At 38.2% G+C, this 24,380-nt stretch overlaps 1 protein-coding gene across 1 annotated transcript in view; it reads left to right on the plus strand.

Annotated features, from left to right (window-relative positions):
- The window catches only part of pxdn (peroxidasin), a 69,681-nt gene that overhangs the window by 40,006 nt on the left and 5,295 nt on the right, over window positions 1-24,380 (plus strand). The window contains exons 11-21 of the mRNA XM_079385848.1: window positions 2,656-2,772; window positions 3,218-3,376; window positions 6,663-6,775; window positions 6,904-7,060; window positions 10,309-10,417; window positions 17,123-17,280; window positions 18,350-19,853; window positions 19,930-20,064; window positions 20,990-21,198; window positions 22,780-22,894; window positions 23,717-23,846. Coding sequence (XP_079241974.1) covers window positions 2,656-2,772; window positions 3,218-3,376; window positions 6,663-6,775; window positions 6,904-7,060; window positions 10,309-10,417; window positions 17,123-17,280; window positions 18,350-19,853; window positions 19,930-20,064; window positions 20,990-21,198; window positions 22,780-22,894; window positions 23,717-23,846 — 2,906 coding nt within the window. The remainder of the gene's footprint in view (window positions 1-2,655; window positions 2,773-3,217; window positions 3,377-6,662; window positions 6,776-6,903; window positions 7,061-10,308; window positions 10,418-17,122; window positions 17,281-18,349; window positions 19,854-19,929; window positions 20,065-20,989; window positions 21,199-22,779; window positions 22,895-23,716; window positions 23,847-24,380) is intronic.

Below are 24,380 nucleotides of genomic sequence, written 5' to 3' on the forward strand. Positions count from 1 at the left end.
CATCCAGTCCTTCAAAATGAAGGGGTTAAACAGTGTTATGTTCAATGCATTTTTTTTCTATTGGTCTAATCGAAAATCATGGTTTCCTAAAGTTTGTCTAAAAGCAAATAAAAGTCCCCATATAACGAATTAATAGAAACAATATTGTTTAATAGTATTTGGTTTGATACCAGAGTGCTGATGTGCAGAACACACAGATAGAATACATTATTAAGGGTTTCATTAATCCTTCTTGTCTGTGTGTGTGTGTGTGTGTCTGTGTCTGTGTCTGTATGTGCGTGTCTGTGTGTGTGTGTCTGTGTGTGTTAGTACATAACAGAAAATATGATGCATATTTTAAAAAGACAAATTTGTCTATAGTAATAGTAAGTAAACTAAATTAAACATTAACAAAATGTTTTAGATTTACCCCAAGTGAAAAGTCTACTTTTATATTAAAGCTAATTTAGTTTTTATGATGAAATAGCGTTGTAAAAATCCCCAACATATTTTACTGATCTACATTAAGTAAATCTGTATTGGTTAATGTCTAATAGTCCAGGTGATATGTGAAAATAATGTTCATTTTTTCATAAAAGCATGAAACTTGGTACACTTGTATAGTTTGCGGTCCTAAACATTTACATTTCGGCCCTACATTTCTGATGTAGAGTCATAAGAGTGAGGAGGAAGTAGGAGGGTGTTGAGCCTGTGGCTCTTCTGTACGCAAACATCAATGACTTGAACTTGATGCGAGCCACAACTGGTAGCCATTGCAGGGAGATAAAGTGTGTGGGCCCTTTTGGGCTCATGGAAGACCAGTCATGCCACTGCATTCTGAAACATTTGTCGAGGTTTGTTTGTGCATGATGGAAGTCCAGCTAGAAGAGCATTGCAATAGTCCAAGCAAGAAGTTGTTCAGCATGCTCTGTTTGGAAGGGCCTGATCCTCCTGATGCTGTGCAATGCAAACCAGCATGATCGAGCTGTCTTTACAATATGGTCTTTGAAGGTCAGCTGGTCACCAAAGAATAATTTTTGATGAATCTAGCAGGATGATGAAATCATGCTGTAGAGTTAGAGTGGCAAGGAAAACGAGAAGCTCAGTCTTTTCCAGGTTGAACTGCAGGTGATGTTCCTTCGTCCATGCCGAGATGTTTGTCAGGCAGCCTGAGATCCATGCAGCTACTATTGGATTGTCTGGTTGAAATGAATGATAGAGCTGTGTGTCATCAATGCTAGAATTTGGTAGGAGAAACCATGTGCTTGTATAATGGGTCCCAGTGATGTAGTGTATATGGTGAAGAACTGATCTCTGAGGAAACCCTGTGGCCAGCTGATGTTCTCTGGACACCTCTCCTCCCCAGAAAACCCTGAAAGACCCACCTGTGAGATGGGATTCAAACCAGTGGAGTGCAGATCATGTGATGGTAGACAGGATAATCTGATGATTCACTGTATCAAAAGTGGCAGATAGAAGAGTGGGTTGAGTATTTCCAATTATTAGAAATGAGAAGACCAGTACCCTTCCAACCTTCCCCTGGGGTGTGAGAGAAAGGGAAGTTGTTAGGGAGAGCAGCAGGGGTTGCAGAGTCTTCTGGACAAATCCAGGTCTCAGTCAAGCCCAAGATACTAAGAGTAGACTGAGAAGCAATGGTCAGAATGAAGTTTGTTTACAGCTGACTGACAATTCCAGAGACCCAGAGAAAATGACAGAGGTGCAGATAGGACACAGTTTAGCAAGATTGCGTTGCCATCTACGTGTGATGTTAGAGCATTGTTGAGAGAGAACAAGAATGTATTGGAAACATACTACCGCCTATGACTCTACCTGAGAGGTAAGGAAAAATACACACAATGAGATTATATTTTTTATATATCTGAAATAAATTATTGGACTATTGAATAAAATATTATTTAGCTGGTGTGTGGTGAGCGTTCTGGCGCAATATGGCTGCTGTTGCATCATCCAGGTGGATGCATTGGTGGTAGTTGAGATTGAGATTCCCCTTCCATGTAAAGCCCTTTGAGTACCCAGAAAAGCGCTATATAAATGTAACAAATTAATAATGAATTAATTAAAACAACCTTGTATTGTACTATTGAGTAAAATATTAGTTAATTATCAAAGAAAGAAAAAAATGTAATAACCATATGGACTTTTGTAAATGCTGTCATACTCTGATGCTCAGATACTGTTATTTCCTTCTCACATTGCTGATTTCACCATTAACTCTTCACCTGAACAATTTATGTTGCGGTGTATGGTATCATTGTAATCCTTGACCATCAAAACATAGGGATAGACATCACCTTTTCTGTGTTATCATGTTTGGTTCAGGAGAAATGACACAAAATACATCATTTGGATATGGCGGGAAGTAATATAGGCAACCACAAGGTGTTTTTGTGATGGCTCCATTTCTGAAAATGTTTAGGGCCGCAAACTATACAAGTGTACCAAATTTCATGCTTTTATGAAAAAGTGAACGCATCACCTCAAATTTTGCGCATTTCACCTGGACTATAAAGAAAACAAGAAAAACTAATACATTTGGATGTAACAATTTTATTTTAATTGCAAAGCTTGTACCTGTTTGATATGAAAGATTAGTTCTGTCTTTCATTCTGCCAGTCTTTGGTTGTGCTCATTCTCAATTCTTTTCTTCTTCCTCAGCTCGTCCTCAGTTCACAGTGACCCCTCAGGACCAGTCTGTGCTGGAGGGTCTTACAGTTGACTTTCCCTGTGAGGCCAGCGGCTACCCTCAGCCTGTCATAGCATGGACTCGCGGCGGTGAGATGGCGGCTTGTCTGTTTGACTTGCTAAGAGTGGAGTCCACACTTTTCAACAGTCTGCCTAAGTCAAGTCTGGTCAGCATTTTTATTTAGTAAAAAACTGACCAACTGGCGTTTATTAATTTTACAAATAATAACAGCATTGTGAACAATTTAGGGCAGTCCATAAATTCAATCCAGGCAATGGTTTTGTTTAAGATTAAACGAATGTTCCAAGTTTATATCCTTTTAAGATTTCAAGTACTTTACATTCATTACATTCTTGTACTACAAGTGTACTTTTCACAAAGATCTAATTCTGAAATTCTGATTGGATGCATTCTAACACTCTGCCTACACCAAGTGTAGGACACTTTTATAGATTATAGAATTGCTGTCTGTCAGTGATTATCAACCGTTTTCAGCTTGGACAAAATCACTGAAACTCTGTTCTCCTACCATAGGCAGCCCCCTGCCCAATGACAGACGGCACGTTGTTCTCTCATCGGGCAGCTTGCGCATCAGCCGCGTGGCCCTTCATGACCAGGGCCAGTACGAGTGCCAGGCGGTCAGTCCTGTTGGCACTGTCAGAACAGCTGTTCATCTCAACATCCAGCAAACCGGTGAGGTCCTGTTCACAATATAAATCACCTTCTGACATAGAATATTTCAGGTGGCCAGCATGTCCAAAATAACAACATTTATTGAAGTTATTTTTGTTTGTTTTTCCACTAGTTGCCAAAGCAACATTTCAATTTTTTTAGTTTAAGTTGAAGTACTAAAATGAATAAACTTACATAGACTAAAACTAATAAATAAAAAAATATATTTTTAAATGGCAACACTTTATTTTAAGGTGTTCTTGTTACATACTTTACATGTACTTACTATTATAATAACAATTAATTATGCATAATTATATGCAAGTAACCCTAAACCACACCCTAATCCTAACCATATAGTAAATACATGGTGTTAATTAATATTACTCAGTACTTAAATGTATAATTACACTTTAATAAGGACACCTTAAAATAAAGTGTAACCATTTTAATCTATTAATGAGTAGTTATTAATAATAATAAAAGAAATGCTATACTGAAATAAAAAACTAATAAAAATGACAAAAACACAACAAAATGAATAATTTGAGCAAGTTTTAGTAATTGTAAAGTAAAAGTTTAGTTTTTTTTAAATCAGAAAGTCAGATTATTCAAAACAGCTCTGACATTAGTACAAAACTTTAAATATTAAATTATTATATATTAAATTTTATTTTATTTTTATATGTTCTGTTTTTACTTTAATTTCAGTTAAAGTTTTAGTATTTTGGGTCACCGTGTCCATGTTTAGTCATTTTATTCATGATGTCTATATGATATTTATACATTTTATTTAAAGTTTATTTAATTGTAGTTATTTTAGTACTTAAACTAAAGGAAGAAAAAAAAATTAGTTTTAATTTAGTTAGCATTTATTTTATTTCAAATAACAGTAGTTATGGTTTTAGTTAACAGTAGTAACCCTGCAAAAGACTCCAGAGTAAATCTAATAAGTTCTCATTTCTGACTTGTGCACATCACATGTGCTGTATATTAATGCATGAGATATGACATTACTCATCAACCGTAAACAAGTGAACTCCATTTAATGTCTGCCTCATCTTGACATGTTTGGAACACAGCATTTATGTTACTCCATGTTACTTCAGTATAGCACAAACCACTAACACCATAAACTGTAAGTCAATTCTTCATTCAACGGTCCTTCAGAACAAGACTAGACATGGTCTTAACAGAAGGGAAGGAGGGTTGGCTTCATAATTTGTCATTTACCCACCAGCAAAGCCTTCAATTAGAACAACAATACCCCCGTAAAGTCTCAATGACAGACATAAGACCAGGCCCTGCATGTAAGTGCCTTAAAAACCTCCTCTTAAGCTTTATTACAGACTTGTGGAATAGCCAGGAAAGCATGCCGCTTTGAAATTCCCACATGGCAAGATGTTTCCATGTAGTAATGGTTGTTAACACACTGCATAACAACCGCCTGTATTTACTTTAAAACCAAGGCACAGGTTTGGCTCATGGTCGCTTTTATTTAGAACAGGCTTACAGGAAGTATCTGAAGAAATGGAGAGAGTTAAGAGACGGAGAGAGTTGCTGCTAATTGTAACAGTTGCAGAAAGAGTGAGTACAGACTAAATGAAAGTTTAGGAATTCATGGAAGGAATAGATAACCCAAAATGATACAGAAAGAAATCAACATTAGCAAATGTAAAAAATGTTGTCTTGTTTTCCAGTAAAAATATCTAAACGTTCTTAAATTGAGATACATTTACAGTTCTGCTCATAAGTTCACATACCTCTTGCGGAATATGCAAAATGTTAATAATTTTAACAAAATAAGAAGAATTGTAAAAATTGCATGCTATTTTTAATTTAGCACTGTCTTGAATAGGCTCAGTGTGAAAAGATGGATCCCAAAATCACACAGTCACTGTTGGAAAGGGATCAAATATGCAGAAGATGCTGGAAAACCAAAGAATTTGCAGGACTTGGAATTTTTCTAAAGAGCAGTCGGCTGCTCAAAAAAAGAGACTCGTGAACAACTGTCACAAAACATAAAAACAAGACACTAATCGTCCAGATAACGACACAGTATTAAGATTCAAGGGTATGTAAACATTTGAACAGGGTCATTTCTATAAATTCAGTTTGTTTGTCTTGTGCAGAACATCTCTTGTGAAATAGCTTATTAAGGACAGTACTAAATAAAAAAATAACATGCCATTTTGTTAACATTATAAACATTTTGCATATTCTGCAAGCGGTATGTGAACTTGTGAGCAGAAATGTACGTGAAAAACAAAATTAAATTAAGTTTTTGATTAACAAGAAAAATAACCCTATTTTTCCTTTAAACTAAGTTTATTTTTCTTACCCCATTGGTAGATTCTTCTTTTATTTTTTAGCAAGAACTCAATTAATTTTGCATCTCTACATAGATAGATAGATAGATAGATAGATAGATAGATAGATAGATAGATAGATAGATAGATAGATAGATAGATAGATAGATAGATAGAGAGAGAGAATTTTTTTATTTTATTTTTTGCAGTTAAGTGACTAATGACTGAGCAGATTCTTAGCAGTTGGGGGGAAACTCTTATAGATTACTATAGGGCAACTGTAAAATGGGGTAATTATGCACTAGTTCTTAATAACTTAAAGGGATAGTTCACTCAAAAGTCACCTACATTTTGAATGGCCTGAGGGTGAGTAAATTCGCTTAATTAATAATTAATAAAGTCGCTTTGGACAAAAGCGTCTGCTAAATGACAAAAGTAAAGAGTGTAAAGACCATCGACTCTACCGTGCGACTCCACCGGGCAGGGACACCGGCAAGGGATAGTAGTAGCTTTTTATTTAATTTTTTCATTGATATGTTTATTATTGAAATGTTGTTGTTATATGCATGTCAATTTTATTTAATTTCTTTATTTTCTTAAATATGTGGGTAGATAGTATTTATAGAGTTGTAACTTTTTAGTTTTAGTTACTTTTTCTTATTTGTAAGTCGCTTTGGACAAAAGCGTCTGCTAAATGACAAAAGTAAAGTAAGTAAAATTAACATCAAGCTGAACTATCCCTTTAAGGACCTCAGAGGATCTGTGATCAAGCTCTTTAAACAAACCAGTCCATTTTGGCCTTGAAGACTCACATATGCCTCTCTTAGACTCAACCTCTTGCCCTTTCATCGACATTATAATTACAGAACATTGACAGTCGGCAAGATCTCAGCACCATGTATGACCTGTGCATGTTGTACATTATGTGCATGACTCGTGATAGATGCAGCTGCGTTTGTGTGTGCTGTAATCACTAACATATGGTTTTACATCACCAGTAACGCCTGTTTTCACAAGCACTCCAAGGGATATGACTGTGGAGTCTGGATCAGATGTCCAGATTCCGTGCAGCGCGCAGGGTGAGCCCACACCTATCCTCACATGGAGCAAGGTTAGATCCATTGGCTGCCACATTCCCTAAAACTTGCCATCCATCCATTTCCGTCACTTTGGTCCCCATGGGACTATCCTGGTTTTGTGACCAGACTCATTTAAACAATCTCTGGTCCTGATCTACAGGATGGAGTCCAGATTACAGAGAGTGGGAAGTTTCATATCAATCCAGATGGCTATCTGGAAGTGCATGACGTGGGGCTTGCCGATGGGGGACGATATGATTGTGTAGCCCGCAACTCCATTGGATATTCCTCATCTAGTATGGTGCTAACAGTGCAAGGTGAGAATTGAAGGCTATAAACACACATTTTGGATTTTGAGATGGGAGGGTGATCAAATGTAGTGAGGATTGACCACTGAAGAACAAACTTTGGTCGACCATCAATCTGAATAATGCTTTTTGCGTTCAAACATAGTTGGATAGAACATAACAAAATGAGTATGGGGGTCTTGACACATTTTTCATGTTGAAATGACCCAATTAATTCATGAAAATGTAGACTGGCTCAAACTAGATCCTTGATATGTAAATTGTGTTTAACTGGATTTAACCGATCAACGAGATCAGAGACGTGATTTTGGACATTTTCTGCTCCCCATAATAACACTTACATGGTGTTTGCATACTTTATCACAACTAAATATTTCAAATATTGTAGTACAAAAATATTTGATATTTGTCAGATACACAGATGTTTTCATGTATCAACAGAAACACTTTTCATTCAATAATAATAATAATAATAATACGTTTAATTTATATAGCACCTTTCCCAAGCTCAAGGACGCTGTACAGAAGCAGAAAAACAATAGATTCACGTAATCCTTACAGTCATTTCACAATCAATTAATCAGTTAAGTGAACAGAAGGCATTTGCCCAGTCTGGGGATAGACATGATTGCAGTTGCATATCATGGTACAATTATGTACAGAAAACAGATATACATAACATAGTATAAGTAACAATAGAAAAAGATAATGTCAATAAGTAACAAACAAAGAATAGAAAATACTACAAAAAATACACAGAATGAAAATACTCAGAGAATCACAGCTGGTAGTATAGGATGAGAGGAGTGTCTAAAGAACATGATATGACTGATAGTATTGGGTAAACAAGTAGGTTTTGAGTTGTGATTTAAATACAGAGAGAGGTTATTGTCCTTGGTCCCAGTGGTATAGAGTTCCATAGTTTAGGTGCAATGACGGAATATGACCTGCCACCCATTGAGGATAGACGAAATCTAGGTACAGTAAGAAGTTCACATCCTGAAGATCGAAGTGATCGAGGTAGAACGTAAGGAGACAGTAGATCAGAGAGACAAGGAGGAGCAAGGCTTATTGAGTGACATAAAAGCATAGCAGAAGAATTTTGTAAGTAATGTGAGATGATACAGGGAGCATTGGAGTTTAAATAAGATGGGGTAATATGAGCAGATCGTTTAGTATGGGTTAATATTCTTGCAGCAGAATTTTGAATATATTGTAAACGAGAGATAGAGTGCAATGGTAATCCGGCAAAAGGAGCATTACAGTAGTCAAAGGAGTCGTGATTGTAATAAAAGCCTGCACTAATGATTCAGCATCTTTTGGAAAAACATATGATTGAAGTTGGGCTAAACGACGAAGCTGGAAAAATGCAACTTTGGACAGTGTACTAATGTACAATGTATTGCCTAAATTTCTGGCAGTAGCAGATGGAAAAATTGTTGTAGCATCAAGGTTGAAACTGAGAGCATTTACTATATTTTCTGTTAGGGAAGGGGGGCCTAACAGAAAATATAGTAAATATCATCAGCCTAACAGTTATAATAAAAACCATGACGATGAATAATATGTCCAAGAGGCATGATGTAAGTAATAAATAGTAATGGCCCAGGAACAGAGCCCTGGGGAACACCCTGACTGAGTAAAGTAGTGGGAGATTTATAATTATGCATAGTGATGTAGTATTATCTATCAGTGAGATGGGAAGAGAACCAGGATAGTGCAGCACCTGAGACACCTATCTCAGAATATGCTAATAAATTATTCAAATTAATCACATATCAAATGTAAAATTAAATGTATAATTATATAATTAGTATAATTATAATTATCTTGCACAGTATGTGCCTGTATGTACAACAATAAAGTAAACATAAGCCTATAGGACATAACTATTTATAGGACAGGACTATTTAAACTCCAATAAAGTGTGGACTTTTTATTTATTTATTTTGATAAACATGACACAAATAACATGAAAGAGTTTCTACTGTTATAAAAACTTGAATTCGTGAGCATTAGCATAACTGAAGGTGTCAGAATAAACACAACACTGTATATTTCCACTGCATTCTTTGTTTTTATAACAGTAAAAACTCATCTTCATTTGAGAATCCTGCCAATTGTGAAACAGCTGTATCGCCATTCGAACTCCAAGCTCATGCTGTCTCAAGTTAACAAAATTTTGATGCACAGCTTCAAGTCAGATGCTGATCGGTCAACATAGCACATTATGAAGTTGAACAAACCTGTAATTTGCCAGCAATACTAAATAGCACAAGCTGACTGGCCTCTGCTGGATCTGTAGCCAACGAGATCACTTTGCTTAGCATTTGAATAGTCCGTTTCATTGTTTACTGGAAGCTGGTCTTGCACGATTGGACCCCCCACTAGAGCCTTGCACAGGACTGTTTTCTTAAACCCGCACCCGCCGAATTTCTGACCAGGACCGCCTGCTCCCGCAACCTGCGTATTCCACTCCCACCCGCGCCCGCAATATTTGTATCCACTCCCATCCGCTCCCGCGGACATTCTCTCAGAGCTTGTAAAAAATGTTGGCTACACAAATACTCAAATATTCGTTCAACTTAACATCCAGAATAGCAGGCTTTAAACATGATTGCGTTTAAATAAGATGAAGTAATGCTATACCAAAGCACCACACCTGACAAAAATATTGGGTATGTTTTTATTAGTGTGATAAAACATTAACCGTTAAAACAAAAGCACAAATAGCAGCACCTCAGTTTTTTAAAAGTAGCCTACTGCTTGATATACAAGCACCAAACGATTTACTAAAACAGTTTAAAGGACATTTCACACCCAGTCCGAAATTTTCGCACGTTAAAAAAAAAATACGACCTCACTGTGTCAATCACGTTTACACACTGCCTCTGAGACTTTCGTCCATCATAAACAAAAAATTTATTTAAATAAACTTTAAATTAAGTAAATTTTAAGTAAACTTAGAAAACAGGTATGTCACCTCAGGGCAGAGGTGCCAGATTTATGTCCTTGTGCACATTTATCGCAACTTACGAAGTTGAACTCCCATTTTTTTCAGTGACAACTGAGAATTGTTTCCAGATATCTGACTTGCCTTGCTTTGCTTTGCTTTTGTCAAGCTTTAATTTTCTTCTCAACTTAATGCATTGACTTCATTTCTATTACACACCAAGTCTCACCGTCCCCTGCGGATCTCCCGCAAAAATTTTTGGCCGCCCTTTTATTTATACTGATGTTTGTATAATTTTCTCCAGTCCCGCAGGTGAGCAGGGAGGGGGATCCATTTGTTTCGACATCCCTTGAAGAGGCCATTCGGAGCATAAACAGCGCAATAGACTCCACCAGGAGGCAGCTCTTTGAAGGGTAAGCACTTGGTGCTGCAGGCAAAACATGGCAAGAAAACAATTCTGTCTGCTGTGAGTCACAATGCCGTAACCCATCAGGAATTTACTGGGACCATTTATGACTTGGACAAGGGCTGGTCACTGCGGTATGATTCCTAATTTATCACTGCATGAAGACTCCTGTGCTCTGAGCTTGATGTCAGGGGCTTATTTTGTCTGCCGAGGCCAGTGCCACCTCACGTTAGCTCACTGAGTGTGTTTCATAACTTGCTTCAAAGACAAATGCTTTTGAATCAAGTCTAATGAAGAGATGTTATCATAGTAAAGAGAGATTGCCAAAGATTAGATTTAGATTCATTTTTTCCTCATATGACTGTTTTAAATTTTAAATTTTAAATTACAAAGTTAGTTGACATTTTGACTAAGCTTGCCAAGACATTAAAGCATGCTTATTACATTTATGCAGTCCAAAACAACTAGTCATGGGTGAAAATGAAAAAAAAAAAAACTGCCAATGGTTTTGGCACAAATTACCACAGATACAGTCATGGCCAAAAATATCGGCACCCTTGGTAAATATGATCAAAGAAGGCTGTGAAAATTAATCTGCATTAATCCTTTTGATCTTTTATTTAAAGAATTCACAAATATCTAACCTTTCATTGGATAATAAGAATTTAAAATGGGGGGGAAATATCATTATGAAACAAATGTTTTTCTCTAATACACACTGGACACAATTAACGGCACCCTTTTATTCAATACTTTTTGAAACCTCCATTTGCCAGTTTAACAGCTCTAAATTTTCTCCTATAATGCCTGATGAGGTTAGAGAACACCTGACAAGAGATCAGAGACCATTCCTTCATCCAGAATCACTCCAGATCCTTCAGATTCACAGCTCCATCTTCAGTTCACCTCACTCATTATCTACAGGGTTCAGGTCAGAGGACTGGAATGGCCAGCAGAAGCTTGGTTTTGTGCTCAGTGACTCATTTTTGTGTTGTTTTTGAGGTTTGTGTTTGGATTATTGTACGGTTGGAAGATCCAAACATGGCCCATTATAAGATTTATAAGATTATAAGATATAATCTTATATGAATCATTATAAGATTCATCTGTTGGTATTTGATAGAATCCATGATGCCATGTGTCTAAACAAGATGTCCAGGACCTCCAGCAGAAATATAGGCCCAACAACATCAAAAGTACAGCAGTATATTTCATTGTACACATTGTACTTTTTATCCCTGTGTTCACCAACCCTATCTTGAGTGTTTGCTGCTAAAAAAGCTATTTTTTTAGCTTCGTCTGACCATAGAAGCCAGTCCCATTTGAAGTGCCAGTCCTGTCTGATAACTGAATATGCTGGAGATTTGTTTTTGGATGAGCTAGGAGAATTTTTCTTGAAACCCTCCCAAACAACATGTGGTGATGTAGGTGCTGTTTGACCTTTTTTTTTAATGGTTTTCTGACCCTCGAGACTCAACTACTTTCTGCATTTCTCCAGCTGTGGTCCTTGGAGAGTCTTTAGCCACTCAAACTCTCCTTCTCACCATGCATTAGGACGATATAGACACACGTCCTCTTTCAGGCAGTTTCGTAACATTTTATGTTGAGTGGAAATACTTAATTATGGCCCTGATGGTGGAAATGGGAATTTTCACTGCTCTAGCTCTTTTCTTAAAGCCACTTCACTAATTTGCGAAGCTCAATTATCCTTTGCTGCACATAAGAAATATATTCTTTGGTTTTTCTCATTGTGATGGATGATTATCGGAATTTTTGGCCATGACTGTATACTTGGCATCTACTTAGTTCACAAGAGATAATATGTGAAGTGAAGGCAAGTCTCTGAATGATAAAAAATTATATTAATGCTGCAAGACTTTGATGTTTTTTAGCTTTTGTTTGAATCAACACTAGCAGCTTTGGAGCAAATGCTTATTGTTGCTTCTGCCAAAATGCTTATTCATTGTTTTTTATGGTTCTCTCAAATAACCCTAGTAAACACTAAATTACTTTGTAGTTATTCTGACTTAAATAACTGAAGTCAGGTAGTTAGGCTGTTATTTGTAGTCAGCTTTTAAAATGTCACTTATTAGAATGTAGCTTGTAGACTTGGTGAATTAAGTTAGTAGTGTTCAAATACACTGCTCAAAAAAATTAAAGGAACACTTTTTAATCAGAGTATAGCATCAAGTCAAATAACCTCTGACCAGATCAATATCCCAGGAGGTTAAGTAGCAGAGGGGGTTGTTAATTAGTTTCAGCTGCTTTGGTGTTAATGAAATTAACAACATGTGCACTAGATGGGCAACAATGGGGCTGTTTACACCTGGTCACTTCATGCATTTTTTCTGATTGGAAAGCTATCCGATCCTGAAAAGACCAGGTGTAAATGCCCTCCGAAATGCTTTCGAGACAGAGGTGTCTCAGGAGATGGTCTGGGCCGCATTCCAGATGAAACTGGACAAGTGTAAATACATCTGGTTGTTGAAACCACATATGCTAATTTTACTCCTCCCAAAATATTACAATAATAAACGCGTGAGAGCGTTTAATAGGCTATATGGCATGTTATAGTCAGATATGACCGCGCTAATGTAACAAGCATCACCGCGGATGAGTAGCTGAGTATTTCTTCAGCAAAAGGGGGGGGGGGGGTCGTGGCCTAATGGTTAGAGAGTCGGACTCGTAACCCAAAGGTTGTGGGTTCGAGTCTCGGGCCGGCAGGGACTGTAGGTGGGGGGAGTGAATGTCCAGCGCTCTCTCCACCCTCAATACCACGACTGAGGTGCCCTTGAACAAGGCACTGAACCCCCAACTGCTCCCCGGGCGCCGCAGCATAAATGGCTGCCCACTGCTCCGGGTGTGTGTTCACGGTGTGTGTGTGTGTTCACTGCTGTGTGTGTGCACGTTGGATGGGTTAAATGCAGAGCACGAATTCCGAGTATGGGTCACCATACTTGGCCGTATGTCACTTCACTTCACTTCAAGGCGACACCCAAACTGCCGCGAATGAAACTGAAAATAAATCGCAGATGCTCAACACACATTTATCTTCATTAAAAGTAGTGAGACTAACCTATCTTTCCGGTGCTGATGCCGCACGGTCTCTGATATTGAAATTAGCTGATAATGAATAAAATGCAGCGCCTATGTATTGCTTTCATTGACGTGAACTCCGTTAAATTTGCATATGGCGCTGGAATTGAAGAACGGATTTATATCCGTTTTGCAAAGACACATTTATGTGGCCAAGTGTAAATGGAAACGTTTTAACAAATCATATAGATATCTGATCAGAGAAAACGCATGAAGTGACTAGGTGTAAACGGGCCCAATGAGACGACCCCCAAAACAGGAATAGTTTTACAGGTGACATTTATTTATTATTTTTTTCCTTATGCATCTTTCCTGACTATTTTCCACTAGTTTTGTATTTGGAGTCAGTGTCACTACTGGTAGCATGAGGCGATACCTGGACCCTACAGAGGTTGCACAGGCAGTCCAACTCCTCCAGGATGGCACATCAATACGTGCCATTGCCAGAAGGTTTGCTGTGTCTCCCAGCACCGTCTCAAGAACAAGGAGGAGATTCCAGGAGACAGGCAGATACACTAGGAGAGCTAGACAGGGCCGTAGAGGGTCCTTAACCCATCAGCAGGACCGGTATCTGCTCCTTTGTGCAAGGAAGAACAGGATGAGCACTGCCAGAGCTCTACAAAATGACCTCCAGCAGTCTCTGACCAAACAACAGATTTCTTGAGGGTGGCCTGAGGGGCTGTTGTCTTCTAGCGGGCCCTGTGCTCACTGCCCGGCACCGTGGAGCTCGATTGGCATTTGCCATTGAACACCAGAATTGCCAAGTCCACCACTGGCACCCTGTTCTTTTCACAGATGAGAGTAGGTTCACCCTGAGCACATGTGACAGACGTGAAAGGTCTGGAGAAGCCGTGGAGAATGTTATGCTGCCTGTAAGTGATGGTCTGGGGAGGCATATCCATGGAGGAATGCACAGACCTCTACAGGCTAGACAATGGCACCCTGACTGCCATTAGGTATCCTTGGACCCATTGTCAAACCTTACGCTGGTGCAGTGGGTCCTGGGTTGCTCCTGGTGCACGACAATACTTGGCCTCATGTGGTGAGAGTATGCAGGCAGTTCCTGGAGAATGAAGGAATTGATACCATTGAATGGCCCCCAAGCTTGCCTGACCTAAATCTAAAAGAACACCTCTGGGACATTATGTTTCGGTCCATCCGACGCCGCCAGGTTGCACCTCAGACTGTCCAGGAGCTCAGTGATGCCCTGGTCCAGATCTAGGACGAAATACCCCAGCACACCATCCGTCGTCTCATTAGTTGTAAGGCATGAATACAAGCACATGGGTGCCATACAAACTACTGAGTACCATTTTGAGTTGCTGCAATGAAATTTCAGCAAAATGGACTAGCCTGCTGCATTTTTTTTTTTTTTTTTTTTTTTTTTTTTTTTACTTCGATTTTCGGGGTGTCTTTGAATTCAGCGCTCTGTAGGTTGAACATTTTCATTTCCATCAAACGATGTGGCATCCTTTAGTTTCTAACACATTACCCAGTCCATATCAGTATAGATATCTATGGAATTATTTTTGTCTTTATTATTCAAACAAAAATTCTGTATTTGAGAGCAAAACTAATTATTTTGTAATTAAAAAATAAAAGTTTGCAAAAAAAGTCTTCTTAAGGTTCAAAATTAAAGTAATTGAAAACAAAATAATTTGCAGTGCGTGTAAATCTTTAAAAAATATATATTTTTCTTTGTACACTTCAAAAACTTTATCACTAATCCACAAATGTTGCTCTCTTTCCTGCCTTCTTTTTTTGCGGGTCTAAAACGTTTGTTTGCGAGTTGAAAAGTTTTGCTTGCGAGTGAAGCTGTGTGTCAGTGGGCGGTCTCGACGCACCAGGATGAAACGCCCTTTTCTATTGGCCACTCTCGATTGAAGTGACAGGTTGACCACGCCCACTACGCTTTCCAGCCACTGACGCCAGTCTGGCAGAAGAGCGAGCTTCTAGCAGCAATGGCCAGCAACCGCTCCTTTACTGGGTAAGTTAACTAATTTAACATCTTAAATTCAGTGACTAGTGAACTGAATTATTCTCTCTTCTCATGCTCCCCCACCTAAATACATAACGTTAGCTAAGCCTGTCTGTAGTTGGTGATGGCCAATAGAAAAGGGCCTTTCATCCTGGTGCGTAGAGACCGCCCACTGACACACAGCTTCACTCGCAAGCAAAACTTTTCAACTCGCAAACAAAAGTTTTAGACCCGCAAAAAAAGAAGGCAGGAAAGAGAGCAACATTTGTGGATTAGTGATGAAAATGTTTTGAAGTGCACAAAGAAAAATATATATTTTTTAAAGATTTACACGCACTGCAAATTATTTTGTTTTCAATTACTTTAAAAAATAAAAGTTGGCAAAAAAAGTCTTCTTAAGGTTCAAAATTAATTACAAAATAATTAGTTTTGCTCTCAAATACAGAATTTTTGTTTGAATAATAAAGACACAAAAATAATTCCATAGATATCCAGCATGATATTTTTCCCCATCGAGATCTGATCTGTTTTCAAAGGGGTCCTTTAATTTCTTTGAGCAGTGAATATCTTGCTCAAATACTCTAGGGAGTTTGATGTTTTAGTAAGAATTTAGGAAATACATTTTACTCTCAAAGCATCATTTCTTTTAACAATTAGAGCTGTGAAAACAGAAGTTTAGGTACTTTGTCAGTGACTGCACTTAGAAGCATGCATTTTGAAAGCAGTTTTCAGAGTGAGCATCTGTGGAGAAAAAATGTATGACCCAAGTTGTCCAAGGTCTGGAAGCACTTTGTATTACATGCTTGAAAGGAGGTCACGTGCATATGTGGCCATGTCAAGTGCTTTGACAGGTTGTTTACACTGTTCAATGTGGTTCAGATGTGCTTTTTCCTAGGACATACAGTAGTTTCCATTTTACTCTAATAATCTGTCACTATTTTAGCATGTATGTTCCTGCAGAATATTCAATCTCTAACTCACTCAATTTTTTTTCATGCACACATCAATTTTGAATATTTGGGCTATTTGGCTTTTCATAATGTGGTGTTTTAGACTAGCGGAAAGAAAATATCCAAAATACAATGTATTCAATTACAATACATCTATAAAGACCATTTTATTTGAGTTTTTTTCTCATGTCAAAACTTTTCATTTCAGCAGCACGTACATAAAACCATCTAAAACCTCAAAATTATTAAGTTTGGTGTATTCCTATCTGTATTCTGAAGGTTTTTACAGGAGGGTTTGTTTATATACCATTTAACTGATTTTATAGAACGTTTTATTTAAAAAAAAAAATAATAATTAGATAATGCCTCTTTTGCATATTTAAACAACATTTCAGAAAACTTGTAATACGAAAAAAAATGCAGTTCCTAATATAATCAATCAGTTGGGGAAATTATGGTGAAATCTATTCATTTATTTTTTTTTTTACCCTATTTGCCTGTCCACTGTCCACAGTTTGAAAAAAGTTTTTCATTGATTAATAAGAAATTGAGATTGCGCTATGAGATTGATCTACTTATCTTTTAAATGTAATGCAGGTCTACAGTTTGCTAATTTGTGTTCTCTTCCAGAGTGAGTCTGAATGGCTTTTGTGAATGTGGAAGTTAATGTGTTCTCCACCATCATCAGATCTCCTCGTACCCCTGCAGAGCTTCTGGCTCTGTTTCGTTACCCCCGGGACCCCTACACAGTGGAGCAGGCCAGAGCTGGAGAGATTTTTGAGCAGACCCTACTTCTCATCCAGAGGCATGTCAACCAGGGCCTCATGGTGGACACTAATGGAACAGGTATTTCACATCAGCATGCTGCTTTTCAAATGAGATCATTTTTGCTATGGTGATTAAATATGCAGCTAGTATATGGCAAATGTCTGCTTTATTATATAATCAGCAGACACTGTGGCGCTTTGTGCTGCAGAAGACATGGGTCACTGTTTTTTCTGGTTATGACAACAGCACAGCTTTCATCGCCACACAAAATGGTCTCACATGTTTGGACAAGCCCTACCCCAATCTGAGCATTTACCCTCTGGACACATTCACTGACACAAATACCAAGAAGGGGTCAACGGGCACAATTACTTGCATCTATTGCTGTCTCGGCTTACTCTGTCAGAATTTTAACCATCTTCATAGGGTCTGGTCCACTTTCCATCTAATTAGTTCGCATTATATCAATACAACTGTCTTACCAGGCAGTTAATAACCAGTGTAACCTTGTGTAGCTGTGAGACCGTCAGATTGGAATCCGTTTTAACCAGCTATTGCTTGAGGATAAGACTATGACGAAGTATGAGAATTGTCATAGTTGACTCACTCTCATGTCGTTTCTTTGAAACACAAATTAAGATATTTTAATGAAACCTAAACAGTTTTTTTTTGTCCCTGCAATAATTTTATATGTACAGATTTAATTTAGGCCTTTATTCACATACAAGCACACATGCATAGAGCGAATCACATTTGGTAAACACAGAAGCTTTTATGTGATGTTCTCTATGTATGTGTGTTGATCATTTAGATGTAAATTAATCACAAAAACTGCTCAATACATGTAGATTCATTTTTCAGATCTAAGTTTTGATTACCTGAACTTTTATGGAGATCTTAAATTATTAAAGCAATTCACATTAGTGTTTCAGCGATTAACCAAAGTCTGATGGGTTTAGAATTACATGAGAGTGAGTAAATTATGACAGAATTCTCATTTTTGAATCAACTATCCCTTAAGAGGCATTCATTACAACTGTATTTGTCTCTTTACAAAATAGGAGTCCAACACCTTTTTTGTATTTTTAAACTGAGTTCAGACTGATTTTAAAAGATGCACTCTCTTTCTTATCTTCTCTCTTAACAGCCTACCGCTACAATGACTTGGTGTCGCCACGTTTCCTGGATATGATAGCTAACCTGTCTGGCTGCACGGCCCATCGGCGCATCAACAATTGCTCAGATATCTGCTTCCACCAAAAGTATCGTGCCCACGATGGCACTTGCAACAACCTGCAGCACCCTATGTGGGGCGCCTCGCTCACTGCCTTTGAGCGCTTACTAAAGCCCGTCTACGACAATGGCTTCAATCTCCCACGTGGCACCACTGAGCGAAGGCATAACCGCTTCCCTCTGCCTCTTCCACGTCTGGTCTCCACCACCATGATCGGGACGGAGACCATCACCCCAGACGATCGCTACACCCACATGCTTATGCAATGGGGCCAGTTCCTTGACCACGACCTGGATTCAACCGTTGTATCCCTCAGCCAGTCTCGTTTCTCCGATGGACAGTTGTGTACCTCGGTGTGCACCAATGACCCACCTTGCTTTCCAATCATGTTCCCTCCTGACGATCCACGGCAGCGGCGCAACGGAGCACGTTGCATGTTCTTTGTGCGCTCTAGTCCCGTTTGCGGCAGTGGAATGACCTCTCTGCTTATGAACTCTGTGTATCCACGCGAGCAGATGAACCAGCTCACCTCCTACATCGATGCCTCTAATGTTTACGGCAGCTCGCAGCACGAGGCAGAAGAGATCCGTGACCTGGCCAGCCATCGGGGCATGTTGCGGCAGGGCATTGTGCAACGCACCGGCAAGCCATTGCTCCCCTTTGCAACTGGCCCACCAACAGAGTGTATGCGGGATGAAAACGAAAGTCCTATTCCTTGCTTCCTAGCTGGGGACCATCGTGCCAATGAGCAGCTTGGGTTGACGGCTATGCACACGGTTTGGTTCCGTGAACATAACCGCATAGCCAACGAGTTGCTACGTCTCAACCCACATTGGGATGGCGACACCATTTACCATGAGGCACGGAAGATAGTCGGAGCCCAAATGCAGCATATAACCTACAGCCATTGGTTGCCCAAAATACTGGGCGAGGTTGGCATGAGGCTAATGGGTGACTATAATGGCTATAATCCCAATATTAATGCTGGCATCCTCAATGCTTTTGCCACTGCTGCCTTCCGCTTTGGCCATACGCTCATTAACCCCATTCTTTACCGGCTCGACAAAAACTTTCAGCCCATCCAGCAAGGACACATCTCACTGCATAAGGCTTTTTTCTCACCCTTTCGTATTGTGAACGAAGGAGGCATCGATCCTTTGCTCCGTGGCTTGTTTGGAGTTGCGGGAAAAATGCGAGTGTCCACTCAACTGCTTAACACCGAACTTACCGAACGCCTTTTCTCCATGGCGCACGCCGTGGCGCTTGACCTTGCTGCCATGAATATCCAAAGGGGACGTGACCACGGTATACCCCCGTACAATGACTATCGGGTGTTCTGCAACCTGACATCTGCGCAGACGTTTGATGATCTAAGGAATGAGATTCAGAACCCCAGTGTGCGAGAAAAGCTTCAAAGGTTAGATCTCATTCTATATCACATGTCAATGACACAGTCGGCATTTTCTGGATGTAATGGTCTATTCTGCTCCCAGGCTGTATGGCACACCTCAGAATATTGACCTGTTTCCTGCGCTGATGGCTGAAGAGCTGGTGCCTGGCAGCAGACTGGGACCGACCCTCATGTGTTTACTGGCAACCCAGTTCAAGCGTCTCAGAGATGGTGACCGGTAAGACCTGGCCTTGTTCCTCAGAATTTTTTTTCCCTTTTTTTCAAATTCAAACTTTGTATAGTGCTTTTCATAATACACATTAGGGATTTTCACACTGTGCTTAACCCTGGGTTATCGTCATTATAAACCCTATGTTTAACCTCGGCTAAAGGCATGTTTCACACTTGTAATTTAGAAGCAGGGTTAGAACTGCTTTATATATGTTATGAAAGCCTGCTCCGGAGCAGTGATAGCAGTGCTACATCAAACAAGTACCATGTTAAACAATACATACAATACTTTCATTCAATCAATGACACTGACACAGCAAATAAGAACATTAACCCAGGGTTTAAGAATGTCAGCTTATGAATACTCAGTATTAATTGTAAACTGCGGATAAATTGTGAGGGGTGTGAAACGTGAAGCAAGATAACCCATAATTCTGTTTACCTGGGTTTAAAGTGTGAGAAGCCCTATCGTTTCAAAGCAACTTTCCAAAAATATTTGTTCTTGTTTAGAATATATTTTGCAACAATACAAGTGATTAAGCAGTTGTGATTTGCTATATAGTATATATCGTCTTACTTGAGTATAGAGTATATATGTTGGTAAAATAGGATGCACTATAACTTTTATTATATTGTTGGACAATTATATAGTTAAAAATTTTTTTGACGGTATATACCATCAAGCTGTTGAGATTTGCTATATTACATACAGTATACTCTTGTTAAGTGGTATATATCCAGGTAAGGTTGAATGTACTTGTAGTAATAGGTATAAATTATTAATTAATTTATTTGTTCTGTGGTTACATTCGAAACTATGAAATCTGTGAGGTATTGTTCAATTTGGTGTAGTGACAGGAATAATTATTATTTGGTGATGTGCATCACTGACAGTTAAATCAATGAATCAACTTCACTTTATGTAATTATAGGTTTTGGTATGAGAACCCTGGCTCCTTTAGCCCTGCTCAGTTGACCCAGCTGAAGCAGACGTCTCTCGCCCGGGTGCTGTGTGACAATAGTGACAACATCACCCGAGTCCAGTCAGATGTCTTTAGCGTGGCTGAATTCCCTCATGGTTATGGAAGCTGTGACGATATACCAAAGATTGACCTTCGTATGTGGCAGGACTGCTGTGAAGGTATGAGACTCGCTTTACCATGACTCACATCGTATATTGTACCGGTCAGATGGGAATGTTTTCATGGGATGGGAAAGATTTTTCATGTTTTTCAAAAACATCTCTTATTAGGCTTGGCACCTTCAGTGAGGCAAAATAAGGGACACCCATTCACGACGAACCCCCCCCCTTCAAAAAACTGTCTATTTACACTAGCGTGTGATTGGGTTAGTCAACACTAAAAATTTACGCTGTTCAGCATCATTTTCAGTAGTGTAGGTGGTAAAGCGCTTGCTTTTTGACTCAATCGACCCGAGTTCGAATCCGTCTTTTGCCGAACTTTTTTTCTCCCTTTTCAAATGTCATATTGCATCAGAAAGGCATTTATTTTCAATAAAAATAGAAATAGAAATAATCAAAAAGTTGAAAATAAAGAGTATCGGGTAGGGTTCGGGGAGGTGTAGGGGAGGGATTTATTGTCCTAATAAGGTGGCATCCATTTAATAATTTGAATTAAAACTATAAAACAGTACGCAATAATAACGTATTGAGTGTAAATTATAATGTACTACAATACTGAGGTGCAGATAATTGCCACTATTTGCGATAAGTAGTATAAATATATGTAAACTTCTAACAGAACATATTAATATTGTTATTTTAAATTATAAATTATTGTTAGTCTTTTTTTTTTTGACAGTTCTGCAGCTGTTACCTGGATGAGACGGGGGTTTTTTTTAATCAATTTTCTTAAATTAGGGCTACATTTATTTGTTCCATTTTTATCTAAATAATTTAGTTTTTTTTTTTTTTACTTTTTAAAATGCCAAATTGTATGACATTTTTGATTATTTACTCTGTATAAATTTATATAAATGATAAATTAATAAGGGACTAACATTAATCATAATCTATTAATTCATCGGTCTAATAATGTCTAGAAATATAATAATAAGAATAATTTTAGCCAGACTTGCTTGTATATGCACATATATAATTATTTATACTTTTGTGATTGTATGTTTTTAACAGAATGTCTATGACATTACTGCTCTATTTTTCTTCATCTTCCTATTCCTCTTTATTCATTTTTAATTATTTTGTTTCATTTTTCATTGTGTAAAATGTAAGATTTAAATAATAATTATACCATAGTCTATCTGAATACTCTGATTGGCTGGAAGGTGCCTAATAAAACTCTGTAATGCACGGGTAGCTAAACACTGTTCTATATTAATAAGCTCCCTTCATCATTAATAGCACACACAGACACCGACGCACAGACAAAACCACTACAATATAAGCACATCTGTTTCTGAAGTAATTAAACTCGCAGCTTCACTGTACAGTGCTGCACAGATGCAGGTAATTCACACATGCTAATTCTCTACCCAATTAATTCAAATAAATGCAATCTAACTTCTACATCTAATGTTTTATAGATCAATCAACTAAAGAAAATTAGCTGTTATTCTTGTCTGTCCAGTTAAATTTTGCGATTGTTGACCGCTTTAATTTGTCAGTGCTGTAACAAAGCTGTCTAGTGTTTGTACAGCTGCTTTTTTCTGCATCAAATAAAGGCTGAATATCTTGCACCTGCAGACTGCCGTACCAAAGGTCAGTTCAACGCCCTGTCGTACCACTTCAGAGGCCGCCGGTCAGCAGAGCACAGCTATACAGAGGAGAAGCCTGCCGACAACCCCACCGGCAACAGCAGGTACAACTCGCATGCTCCATTTCATTTCTTCACTTTACCAAAGATCATTTTAAATTCTCATAACATTACTGATAATTCACTTTTCCAGGGTTGTCAGAAACAAAAGTCATATGCCTTGTCCAAATACCCACACGTGCCATCTTTGCACTTGACCACTTGACTATTTATACGGTCTATTTTCTGTATTTGGCCCAAGTGTTTAAAATGAGCATGAAGACCGCAAGTGTGTGTCGAACATTTCATTACCTGATGGGACACACTTATAGTGTTGGAAAAATGCAAGTGTTTACATACCTTTTATTTTTTTTTATTATTAATACTTTGCATTTTAAAATCAACTTCTAAAATGACTATTAATCTAATAATAAAAAGCAGTTGCAAGTAAATATCACCACTACTCATCTTTGCACCAATAAATCATGCGACACCTTTCTCTCAATTGGCCAAGACTGCAAGTGTGGGTATTTGGACAAGGCAATAGATGGGTAAACGAATATAGTGGTGAACAGAAACTAGACTCTGCTTTTCATGAAAAAAAATATCAAGAGATTGATTATGTTGGTCACTCCCAGTTAACCAGTTTACTGAAATATCAAGGTGATACAATAGAAAGTATAGTGTTTTACTATATTAAATGTACTTTTATCAAAATGTAAATTTAAGGGGAAAAAAACTGATACATTTACAATGTTAATAGCTGTGGAAACGTCATCACAGTCTGTGAAAAGAGTCTATAGTAGTAATAACACATAATGCATAATTGAATTTGTCAAAGCTTATTTATCAATCAATCATACTTTTTTAATGATTTTTGTTTTTCAGCACTTTGGAAGAAGCTCTAACTGCAGTAAACACAACTGTTTCACCAAAGTCAAGCACTGAACCCTCCATTAAGGATTTCCAAGACTTTGTTGCTGACATGCAGAAAACTATCACAAGTTTACGAAAACAGGTTAGGACTCATGATTCAATTGGTGCAGTGCAATGCCAAGCTGCACTATATACTTTATCTGTTTCTATAAACCTTGTGAAAATCAAATTGTAGATATTTGTGAATGAATTGACTTTTGTTGGTAAACTGAATAGATAAGGACGCTTGCCATCTGCTCAGGCACAAGTGTTTGGCAGTGATGCTGAAAATGTGCAACAGGCCAAGAATCAAACTTTCCAGACACTTCTTTTGATTAATAACACAAGCAGTCACAGTGATATAAAAAATAGCTGCCATATTTTCGTTGTCCACTTAAATAGATGTTTTCAAGTCTATCAGATATCAGATAAAGCAATCCTCAGTGAATTAGCAGAACAAAAGATGTTGATCTAAATGTTGCATCCTTCTTGCAAAATAATAGATTGCACTGTATATCACCTGTTTGCAAAAGGTAACTGCTCATTCACAATTAATAGCTGAATATACTGTACCTTCAGTCACTACAACCAAACACTTCCTGTTGACTGCCATTCTTTTTTGATTCAGAATCAAGAT

The sequence above is a fragment of the Barbus barbus genome (assembly GCF_936440315.1).
Source record: "Barbus barbus genome assembly, chromosome: 30".
NCBI classification, from domain to species: Eukaryota; Metazoa; Chordata; class Actinopteri; order Cypriniformes; family Cyprinidae; genus Barbus; species Barbus barbus.